This window comes from Scardinius erythrophthalmus (genome assembly GCF_964197995.2).
Source record: "Scardinius erythrophthalmus genome assembly, chromosome: 19".
Classification (NCBI taxonomy): Eukaryota; Metazoa; Chordata; class Actinopteri; order Cypriniformes; family Leuciscidae; genus Scardinius; species Scardinius erythrophthalmus.
The window spans coordinates 27,162,543-27,174,763 of NC_138239.1; the positions used below are offsets into that span (position 1 = coordinate 27,162,543).

Here is a 12,221-nt window from a genome sequence, read left to right on the forward strand (position 1 = left end):
GTGTTTGCTAGGGTTGCCTAGTCTAAATGTCTTTGGTGAAGGGTAGAGCATATGAGTTTATGGTACACTCCCAACAGAACATTGCGTAACTAAGTTTCTGTCCTAGTGAATTAGTGAGGGATGTGCCCTTAGTAAGGGATGTACCCCGCTTTAGGTGGTATAATTCAGATGATGCTTTAGAGATGTATCTGACCTCATCGTGATCCTGGCTGAAGGCTTGCAGTATGTCAGTCTGGCGGGTGTAGTTGCCGTTGGAGTCCTGGAGGCCCTGGAGAAGCCTCTCTTTCAGAACCAACACGGACACTCGCAACTGGTGCCACAGGAGCTGCACGCTCCGGATGTCCACTATGATGTTCACAGAGTAGGACAGGAGCTTCAGGGAGAACTCGGTCTCCAACAGTGCGTGGATCTGCTCGACATGATCGGATATGTCTTCACAGATGTCCTATCAGACAGACAAATGCACAGACAGTCATCAGATATTATGATCTGCAATACTGTGCAAGAAATGACACATCATATGATGGCATGGGATTCATACAGATCTTTGAAAAATGTCTGATTATCTGGTTTCCCCAACTACATCATCTTGTACTAAAAATGCACTAAAGTACTAAAAATGTACTAAAGAGCAATTTCCATCAACAACCCAGAACACACCGGATATTCAAAACACATTCCTCTAAACAGTTTTTAGATTGAAGACATTGAAAGTTCAGACAAAATGTTATGAATTACAGTTCTAGAGAAAGAGCAAAAAGGACATGACATCAGTACAGTCATCAGGAACTGTCTAAGAGAAGATCAGCAATGCAAAGATTAAAGTACTCAACAGGATATATCTGCATCATGCACACCAAATACTGTTATTATGGTCACTAACAGAAATAGCACAGATTTCTAGGCCTTACTGCAGTATTAGCATTTAATATTCTTTTGATAAAAGGAACCTCAGTCAAGTCAAGACTACTTGTCATGCACCTACCTTCAACCAGGCACAAGTGAAACAACAACACAGTGTTATGTATCCATGCAAGAGGAAATGGAGGGATATTTGAGTCATTTTCACATGACATGTGAATAATACAGTGGAGATCTCAGAATATACCAAAGAGCACCAGTAGTTTTCCCTGTAAATTACCTCTGACTACGTCCTTCTCTGTTAAGAAAATGACATACAATAGCATTCAAAAATGTGATGCCAGTTACGTTTATTTGGAGGGGGGCGGGGTTGCAGGATATTACTTTTATTCAGCAAGAATGCATTACATTAATCATTAACATATTAAATTAATACAAAACATATTCAGTATGAATAATAATAAAGGTATCTTGGACACAAAATCAGCATATTAGGATGATTTATCAAGGATAATGTGACAAAAGAATGGAGTAATGGCTACTGCAAAGCTACCATCACAGAACCTTTTAAATTGTTATAATATTTCACAGTATTGCTGTTTTTATTGCATTTTTTATTAAATAAAAGCAACCTTGGTTATCATAAGAGACTTTTTTCTAAAACGTAAAAAATCCCAAAACTTTTGAAAGGTAGTGTATTCTTGTTGAAAACTGACAGGGGTATAATTTACACAATGTGGTGTAACTCTAACACCTCATCAGTAACATCTAGAACTAGTGCATTTTCATTGCCATTTGAGTTCTAGTTTAAACCAGTGTGACTCCACATTCCCTACAGTTGAGTTAAGCAACAGCTGGCGCTATTTAGTAAGATTCACAAAGACCATGTTGAGTGTGCTGCCATTTTATAGATCTTTATTAAGTGTTTGATATTTTGAGATGATTTCATTGAAATTGAAAAAAGATACTTTAAGGTGCATTGTGTAATATTTAGGAGGATCTGTTGACAGAAATGCAATATCATGACATAACTATGTTTTAAGTGGTGTATAAAGACCTTACATAATGAACCGTTATGTTTTATTACCTCAGAATGAGTCATTTCTATCTATATACACTGCGGATCCCCTTACATTGAAATAGCCATTTTGCGCCGACATGTTTCTACAGTAGCCCTAAATGGACAAACACTTTTCGTCACTATGTTGTTCTTCGTGCAAAGAAGCTAAGAAGCTAAAGTGCAAAGAAGCTAGCTAAAGTCAGAATAAAACACTGACACAATGATGAACAAGTAACAATAATATATCATTTTACTGAATAATTAAGTAAACATAATTTCTTAATCCATCTTTGTAAAGAAACCTCATTGCTTAACTGGCTACTCTCTGCTGTCTCAGACGACAACATCTTTTCCTGTCGGCCACCGTAACGTTTGTTGGTTGCAATTCGCAACCTCACCACTAGATGCCGCTAAAAAAAAAATAATAATAATAATAATAAAAAATTATCACACACTGCACCTTTAAGTAGTTCCTTGCAGCATGTGGTTCATCTGATGTGAAAGTCACAGCAGTGAAGAGCACATTTACAGCCGTGGGTCACCGGGTCTAGGGGACTTTTCTTCTACTGTCACAGTGGTTCAAATCATAAATCAAGCAGCCAGGGGGTGATATTAAAAGGATAGTTTCAGAAGTAACTAATTTTAGAAGGTGAGATCACAAAACAGAATAAGATTTAGTTGCACTACACAGCAACTGCACATTTACAGTGACCCCAAAAAAGTCTCTCTCTCAAGTCTCAACTTAATAATGCCTGAATGTCACTGCTTTAGATAACAAATGCATGTGAAGTCAGATGCCAATTTACATTTTTCCCTCAAGTAACACAATTAGATTTGCATTTTTCAAAGTGTACCTTAAGTACACTTTAAAATACTGTTTGGGTCCACTGTATGTGGTTGGATCATGTCATGTTCCCTTCCCCCAGCCTGTCAGTCGGTAGGGCGGCTCAGCTGCTAGGAAACTCGGACAGTTGCCTCATCTCATCCAAACTTAAACACACTGTCATTTATAAAAACTTTTAATTCTGAGGGCAAAATAGGAAATTTCCTTTTGAAACATTTTGCCACTTTGACATCATTAGAACTGCATCATTAATCAAATTAAAAATAATTCTTAAAATAAGTATTTGGAAACTTTTACACACTTTAGTCACACTTAAAAATATCAGAATTTCATTGCATTAAATACAAAATACCAACCAAAGTGGCAACTGCAAACAAATGAAACTAGAACTTCACTTTTCTAAGCCACTTTATTTATTTATTTTTTTACACCAAATGTGTTGTTGTACTGTAATTAATTCTATTAAGAATAAACATGCTCCACAAGTTTTGGACACTTTCTGGTTATCAATTTTTGTAAATTTTGAACAATATATTTTGAAACTTATAAAACTGCACTTTGTGAAATATGTGTGTTTGTGGTATATCTTTTTAAAATAATAGCCCTTTGTTTTGTTATTCTGTTATATAACACCAGAGCTGCAAGATTAATCGTTAAAAGATCGCGATCTCGATTCAAACACTCATGTGATTTAATTTCCAAATGACAGCGACTCGGCTGTGTCTATTAAACCACTGGCAAATACAATCATAGCAAACATTAAAATCTGTGTTCACGCTGTAGCTGAGCCAGAGAAAGCAGTTGTCATGAATAGGTATGAAACAGAGTCTTTTCAACCGCACAGTATCATTATTTCTATTACAAATATTCAAATTATCACAGAAGAACTGATAAGTGCGGATAAAAGTTTATAGTTCGGATATAAATACTGATGTCTATGGTAGCGATCAAAATTGAAAGTAAATTGACGCAAAAAGACTGTATCAATTACATTGTTACACCAGTAGGTGACGACAAGTGACTGTTAAAACATGTCATTGAATCATTCATTCAAGAGATTCGTTAAACGAAAGCTGACTCATCCAGTAATGAAACTGAAGTATTTATGAGTTGAATTCATTCAAACGGATTTCTTTTTAAACATTTTAAATAGACTGCAGCAATTCACAATTTGTCAGAACCTCTAGTAAATTGCATGTTATTTTGTTTAGTGGTCAATTCAGATTTGAAACAAATAATCATGATTCTCAATTTATCCAGAATCGTGCAGCTCTATATAATACAAATACATGTGTACATTTTTAATTGTGGCTTAAAGGTATAGCGGAGGATTTTTTACTTCCGGCTGGATCACCTATACTATTGGTCCTCCTAATTGTCAATCATTCTGGTGAATCAATCAAACTTTTCAAAAAGTGGAGAGGGCGGGTCTTATCTAAAATTCGGAAAGATCCTCCACTATACCTTTAAAGCTATGGTCTACGATTTCAAAGATTGTTCATTATTAATAACCTCGTTTAGATGCTGGTTATGGTTCTACAGTACAATCCTAACAATATGAAGAGAAAAAAGAATGAAAAAAATCCATTCACTCTATTGGGTGTACACCCGCAGAGAAGTTAACCAATGTAAGCTGTCCGGCCGGACAGCTTACATTGGTCAACTGCTCTCATCCAATCCCCCGCTCTGCTTGAAACTCCACGTGGCGCTCGCGTCTCCACCCCAACGCACCCCACCCCGCCCCCCTCCTGCAACATGAAAATTCGCGTGCAAGCAGCTGACAGTCTATGGTAGCTAGCAGAGTAGCATCAGCTCAGCAATGGAGAAAAAAACAAACCGAAAGCAGCAAGCGGCCCCTGCTTGCCCCCACAGTCACGGCTGACTTTTTGTTGAGCAGGTAAGCATTTTTTTATACTTTTATGGTTTGAGGTGTTACATAAATAGCTTTTTATCAGTCTGACAACATGCTTATGCTGCCGGTCGGCATTGGAATGTTAGCCGTTTAGCATCGCCTATCACGGGTCAAAGTAATTATATTTCTTGAAGTGCTTGGATATATTTTAGTAGGCCTAGTGGGTTCTGTTCGAGCCGATCGGAATTTGAACAAGATGCGCTGTGTGCTGCTATAACAATTACAATACTTAGCAATACTAACTAATAATGCAATTAATGTGCCTTAGGTAGCACTTTTGAACAGGGTAAACGAGGCTCAGGAGGGGAAACGTATGTCAAACGTACCCTCCTAAGACGGCAGCTGTAATACAGTATTATTTATTTTATTTATTTATTATTGTTTGTGTTTCGGGTGGTGGGGGGTTTAGAACATTGCATGTGTTGCTAATTTTGCGTGAGCGTGAACTCAAACGTGTACCTCTGAGCTATTTTGACATTGCACATGGTAAATCTCTGTTCCGATGTTTACTACCGGTGATCACAGCTTGACAGACTGAGTGACGTTGTTCAGGTCGTTTCCCGGTGGGAGGGATCAGGTAGCACAGAGGGGAGGGGTGTGTATGTGGAGGGGTGGGATGAGTTTTTTAAAAATTCCCAACCATCTCAGGCTTTCTCGACCGATTTTCAACATCGTAGACTACAGCTTTAAGTATCCAAAAAATTCTTGGCATCACTTTTTTTTCTTTTCTTTTTTTTTCTCACAGGTTTTGGGGCAAAATACTGAACGTGTCAGAACCTAAAAAGCACTGAGACAATCAAGACAAGTGTGAGAGAGAATATAGTCACATGAGCATTTATGGGGCACGGCAGACATGCCAAAACAACTGCAGCTCGATGTCAACACAGCAACACCAGAGTTGCGGCCAGCAGCATCTATGATACGGTGCCGTCCACTCCCTAAAATAACACGGCACCGCTGAATGTAGGTCAGACATGTAGCAGGTCCCACACACTCCTGCCTCGCTGGCTCAAAAACAAACAGTAGAGTATCACAGATCATCTGCAGCACACATACTGTAATACAGATGATCATGACACCATCTTCAGTTCTTGAAGAACATATGAACCTTTTGGTCTAGTTATGTCTTAGTTATGTCAAGATGAGGTGCAGTGAAAACATTTTATAAATAGTAAAATAATCACATTACATTATGAGAAGTGCATCAAAATATCCAAATATCTAATTTATGAGATACTTAAAGGATTAAATGGTTGAACTATTTAATTTAGAAAATTCCATGGCTGGTGAACAAAACAAATGCATTTGCAAAGAGTTTATCTAGCATGTTTGACTCTCTCTAATGAGATGTTACTTGAATCAAATGATTCTAGTTGATTCTCATTGGTCAATTTCAGCATTATAATGGCCACAAAAGTGTTTAATTGATCATCGACTCAATTTCTTACATAGCTGTGCAGGTTTCATGTCTCGCATATATCACTCCGTGGTGTCGTTTTCCCTCACACAATACAATAATTTAAGCTCAAATCAATATTTTATGTCCATTTCCCAAGGTCACTGTTACAAAATAAGTCTTTCAGGATGACATAAGACCCTGATCCCCCAGTCTGGGTTTATTTGTATATACTACATGAACATTGATGTTCAGAAAAAAAAAATTATATATAAATTAATCAGCAAGGATGCATTAAATTAATCAAAAGTGACAGTAAAGACATTTATAATGTTACAAAAGATTTCTATTTCAAATAAATGTTGTTCTTTTGAACAAGAATTATGAAAAAATGAATCATGGTTTGCAAAAAAAATAAAAATAAAAAATTGATAATAATAAGAAATGTTTCTTGAGCAGCAAATCAGCATATTAGAATGATTTCTGAAGGATCATGTGACACTGAAGACTGGAGTAATGATGCTGAAAATACAGCTTTGCATCACAGAAATAAATTACATTTACACAGATGTTTGAATGCAAGTTTACCATGATATTAACAAGGTACTCTAAGGAGCTAAAAACAGGGTTCATACAGACACTTTAAAAATAAATTCCAGGACTTTAAGCACTACTTTTTTGGTTTTCAAGGACTACAATGAGAGATTGCACTTATCAAACAATTTCTTTAGGATTTTTTTAACTCAAATGACAGATATATGGTATCCAAAATACAACTTACAACATACCTAATAATATATATTAAATACAAAGTTTATAATGGCTACTATTGCTCAATAAATAATATTTTATATTATAATGTTGGCGTACCGAGAAAAGGTCAGATGGGCTGCACTGTTAATTTTGCGTGAAAAGATTGTATTCGTGTTTTTTTGAAAAAATGAAATTTCATATTGTATTTCAATAAGTAAAACACTTTTAAAGTACCTCTTCGTAAATATGGCTGTTTTCAAGGGTTTTCCAGGACTTAAATTTAAAAAAGTCAAATGGAAGCACCTTGTACGAACCCTGTAAAAATACCATGGTACCTTTAGAGATTTTTTGTTATCAGTGGAGATAAAGGCCAGTGAAAGTGACAGAGAAAGGGGTCACAGCTGCCCTCTCAACACCATGTGATCTCTGATGACACGAGCAGCACATTGACACACATACAAACACTCCCACGTAATTTAACTTTCATTCAAAGCCTCTTCCTTTTTCCAAATGCAAAATAATGCAAACATTTTCCTACAAAATATGCCAATCCAACTTAATTCTCACCTTTTTCATTTAAAAATGTGCAAGAAATCCACAGCCACACCAAACACAAAGCCAGCATATCAATTATCCACAAAAGAAAACGCAGCCGCTCAACTTCACATCCGAACAATATTTCAAACAATCTCAGCAATGTCAAGCTGTCAGAGACTATCTGTTAGAAGCATACTTGAGCGTGTCAGTTGATCCGTCCTCTTACCTGCGCATCGGCTGAGGTAAAACACGATGAATGAAAGAGAATGAAGATTCGTTTAGTGTGCTAGGCGCGGCATGCGTGTCAGATCTGATGTCAGATGTGACAGCTCTGAGTGCTCGTGCTGTCTGATATGTTGTCGTTCTCTCTCTGTATCTCTTCCTCACTCACTTCACTGCCCCATTTCTTCCATTCTGTCTTTCTCTCTGGAGGAGGGGCTGTCTCACCACACCGAGGGGCTATTTTGGGACTTGACCTCTCCCTCCCTCCAGCAGCCCTCGTGCTGGCCTCACTTTGTCTGCCCCACCAGCATGGGCAGCTGCTGCGGGGGGGTATTACACAGGGGTTTGAGGGGTAACTGGAGACGCTAAGGTCACAGCACACACACAGGCTTCCACATTAGCACTATCAACAAGGCTAGAACACTATATTTTACAGTAGAATACAGCCTACATGTGCAAAGTGGCAAGATTTGGTTTTATTTATGGCTGTGTTAAAGGAACACTCCGACTTTTTGGGACTTTAGCTTATTCACAGTATCCCCCAGAGTTAGATAAGTCCATACATACCTTTTTCATTTCTGTGCGTTCTGTAAGTGTTATTTGACGCACCCACCGCTAGCCTAGCTTAGCACAAAGACTGGATGTAAATGGATAAGGTAGTATACTAATCCCAATAAGTGACAAAATAATGCAAACATTTTCCTATTTACATGTTGTGATCTGTATAGTCACAGCGTGTACAAATAACAAGGCTATATGAGACAGAGACCATTTTTAATCGTATAAATACTGGGAACTATATTCTCACTAGGCGTAGGAGCACAGCTACTTGGGCGGAGTTGCTAATTGGGCGGAGTGATTAGCGCAGCACACGAGACGCCCTGTTGATGGTTCCGTAAACAAAACAAACGTGACTAACTAGCTAGTAGCGAATGTGACTCGTGATCATGGCTGACTTTGAGGAATTGTCAGAGGAATTTTACTGGGTATCAAACCAAGATTCAGAACCATATAGTTTTGAGCCAGAATACACAGACGAGGAGTTACAAACTTTGGAAGCTGTAAGACAAGATACAGCGAACACCCATGATTGTAAACTATAAATTTACTATCTAGTAATTGCTGACTCTATTACTCCAACTCTGAGCGAACTCTCTGCTCCTCACCACAGGGCGTCTCGTGTGCTGCGCTAATCACTCCGCCCAAGTAGCCACTCCGCCCAAGTAGCCACTCCGCCAAAGTAGCCACTCCGCCCAAGTAGCTGTGCTCCTACGCCTAGTGAGAATATAGTTCCCAGTATTTATACGATTAAAAATGGTCTCTGTCTCATAAAGCCTTGTTATTTGTACACGCTGTGACTATACAGATCACAACATGTAAATAGGAAAATGTTTGCATTATTTTGTCACTTATTGGGATTAGTAAGCTACCTTATCCATTTACATCCAGTCTTTGTGCTAAGCTAGGCTAGCGGTGGGTGCGTCAAATAACACTTACAGAACGCACAGAAATGAAAAAGGTATGTATGGACTTATCTAACTCTGGGGGATACTGTGAATAAGCTAAAGTCCCAAAAAGTCAGAGTGTTCCTTTAAGGATTTACACTCTAAAATGTAGTCACCTTTGGCTTGATTAGTTGGACACGTAATATTCAGCAATATAATTGATTTGACTGCGCTGACTGAATCAACATTAAATTGCACTGAGCTGAATAGTGGCACTATTATCTTGCTACAGCTGCTTAATAGCAGAATTTGAATTCATCTCATATTTTATCATTAAACTTCTTAAAATTGCTGATTTAAAAACATTTCTATTGTTTAAAGAGCTTTAAAAATAAAGGTGACTTGACTAAAACACTTCATAAGATCAATGTGTCTATCACAGCAGATTTCAAGTAAATGCACCACAAACATGAACATTTGCATTTTTGACCTACGAATTTGAAACAATGAATATGATTTAAATGAAAAACTTAGCAAATGCAACAGATTCTTTGGGAAACTACAAGCCTCTTGATGTAAAAACAGAGTATGCTGTACTGACACACAATTCCCTTACAAGATAATGTGCCATGGTAAAAAAAAAAAACGGTTTTAAAACGTTACCATAAATGTAATACCATGGTGTTTTCATATAAATATACAAATATGTTACTCATACCCTGCAGTGCAAAAGTTTGGAGTCAATAAGATTTTTATTTTTTTAAAGAAATTAATACTTTTATTCTGTGAGGATGTATTATGGGTAAATTGTTTAAAAATGACAGTAAAAGACATTTAAAATAATGCTAAAGATTTCTATTTCAAACAAATGCTGTTATTTTGGACTTTCTATTCATCAAATAAAAAATACTTGAATAAATGTATTATGGTTTCCACAAAAATATTAAGCAGCACAGCTGTTTTCAATGTTTCTGGATCATCAAATCAGAATGATTTCTGAAAGATCATGTGACACTGAAGGCTAATGTAATGATGATGCAAATTCAGCTTTGATCACAGGAATAAATTACATGTATTCAATTAGAAAAGTAATTTTGAATTGTAATAATATTTCACAATATTACTGTTTTTACTGTATTCTTGAATAAATGTTGCCTTGAGCAAAAGAGACTTCTTTCAAAAACAGTTTTTTGTTTTGTTTTGTTTTTAAACCTTAATAACACAAAATTTTGGTATAGGTCAAAGTACAATGGTATCACCATTTAATACTATAAAAGTAGCATGGTTCCACTACAATACAAAAACAGAATTCAAGGGCTATTCAACAAGCTAATAAAAAGTTGTCTTAACTAAACGCTTAGTTCATCCAAAAATACTCACTCTCATGTTGTTCCAAACGTCTATGAGTTTCTTTCTTCTGTTGAACACAAAAGAAAATATTCTGAAGAATGTTGGTAATCAGACAGTTGATGGTAGCCATTGACTTCCATAGTATATTTTTTTTCTTACTATGGAAGTCAATGGCTACCGTCAACTGTCTGGTTGGAAGTTGGAACAATACAGGTTTGGAACAACTTGAGGGTAAGTAAGTAATGACAAAATTTTCATTTTTAGGTGAACTATCCCTTTAACTAACAAACAGACCTGTATTTACATTCTGCCAGATATAATCATGGCAAATAGTGGTAAATGGAGGTGGAAGTACTACAATCAAAGTATTCCATGAACAAGCATGCATAAAACAAGAAATGTGCAGAACTTGTATGGACCTCCATAATAGAAATAATGGAGAAAAAAAACTACATAATGTCAATGCCACAAAGTTTGAGGCCTTTAGCACATTTTCAAATCACACAGACGTTTCATCACACTGTCCACTATTCTCTCTCTGTAGAGGAGACTGGATTCTCCACATTACTAAGATTACATCACTCGAAATAAACATACACATGAAATGCTCTGGTCTCAACTGGATAAAAATACAGACGTGAGAAACATGGGTGTGTGTGTAAATCACATCACTGTGACCTGACAACTGGTCAAATTCTATTACATGCTATTAGTGCAGATGCATGTGTGCTCTATTATTAGTGTGTGTGTGAGTGTGTGTGCAAATCCCTCTCATACTGTACATCTGATCTGTGGAATAAGGGTGTGTCTGCATTACTGGTGTGCTGCAGACATTGTTCTGTGGGCTGATCTCATCTGGGAATGTGGACATCACAGCTGATCTACTGCCAGTCTCCACACTACACACAACTGCTACTGCAAAACCCACAGAACTACTTCTGTACTATCTATCTATCTATCTATCTATCTATCTATCTATCTATCTATCTATCTATCTATCTATCTATCTATCTATCTATCTATCTATCTATCTATCTATCTATCTATCTATCTATCTATCTATCTATCTATCTATCTATCTATCTATCTATCTATCTATCTATCTATCTATCTATCTATCTATCTATCAATGCCAGTTCTCTCATGTTAGTGCATGTTAGTGACGCCATCCTTTGGTCAACAATTTGTCAAGCTGTGACACCAATGTTCTAAAATATGACATACTAAAGGATACTTTATATAAAACAAAATTTTCCAGTTTTATTTATATTCTCTATTTATATTATCTTGATGTTTAAAAAATGTTTTAATGTTATTTGTAAACTTACTTTCCAGATATACTAAATGTCTAAACAGTTCAACTTAAATCTATAAACCTTGAATGTTTAATTCGAGTGTAAATTATTCATTGTATTTTAATTTATCAAATATTTAATGTATTATTTGTAATATAGTCTTAATTCATGCAACCGACAAGTGAACAAATGAGTGTTCATAATTAAATTACTATGAACTAGAGTTATACACTACCATTCAAAAGTTTAGAGTCGATAAGATTTAGGCAGCAATTATTTTTTAGGATTCTTGAAAAAACTGAAAATTTGAAATAGAAATCTTGTTACATTATACATGCCTTTACTGTCACTGTCTTTACTTGAGTATTAAAGCTAGGGTAGGTAATCCTGTTCAGAAACACTTTTTTTATACTGGGTGAAATGGTCCTTCCATCCTGAGAGTAGTCAATACATTATGTGTTCAGAAAAAGGAATGAAAACAATCAGACCTCTGTAGCAGCTGCAGGACAGTAAAAACTCTGACCAATCACTGCCACTCGGTCCGAG

General features: G+C 36.5%; 1 protein-coding gene across 2 annotated transcripts in view; it reads right to left on the reverse strand.

Annotated features, from left to right (window-relative positions):
• The window catches only part of akap6 (A kinase (PRKA) anchor protein 6), a 178,597-nt gene that overhangs the window by 130,521 nt on the left and 35,855 nt on the right, over positions 1 to 12,221 (reverse strand). The window contains exons 1-2 of one of the 2 annotated variants that reach the window (XM_081347606.1): positions 7,590 to 7,752; positions 194 to 445 (exon numbers count right to left, since the gene is read on the reverse strand). Coding sequence is in view for 1 of the 2 variants with exons in the window: in XM_081347605.1 (XP_081203731.1) it covers positions 194 to 445 (252 nt within the window). In the remaining variant the exon portion in view is untranslated. Of the gene's footprint in view, positions 1 to 193; positions 446 to 7,589; positions 7,753 to 12,221 lie in introns of those variants that run through there. The other variant, XM_081347605.1, reaches the window with a different exon arrangement.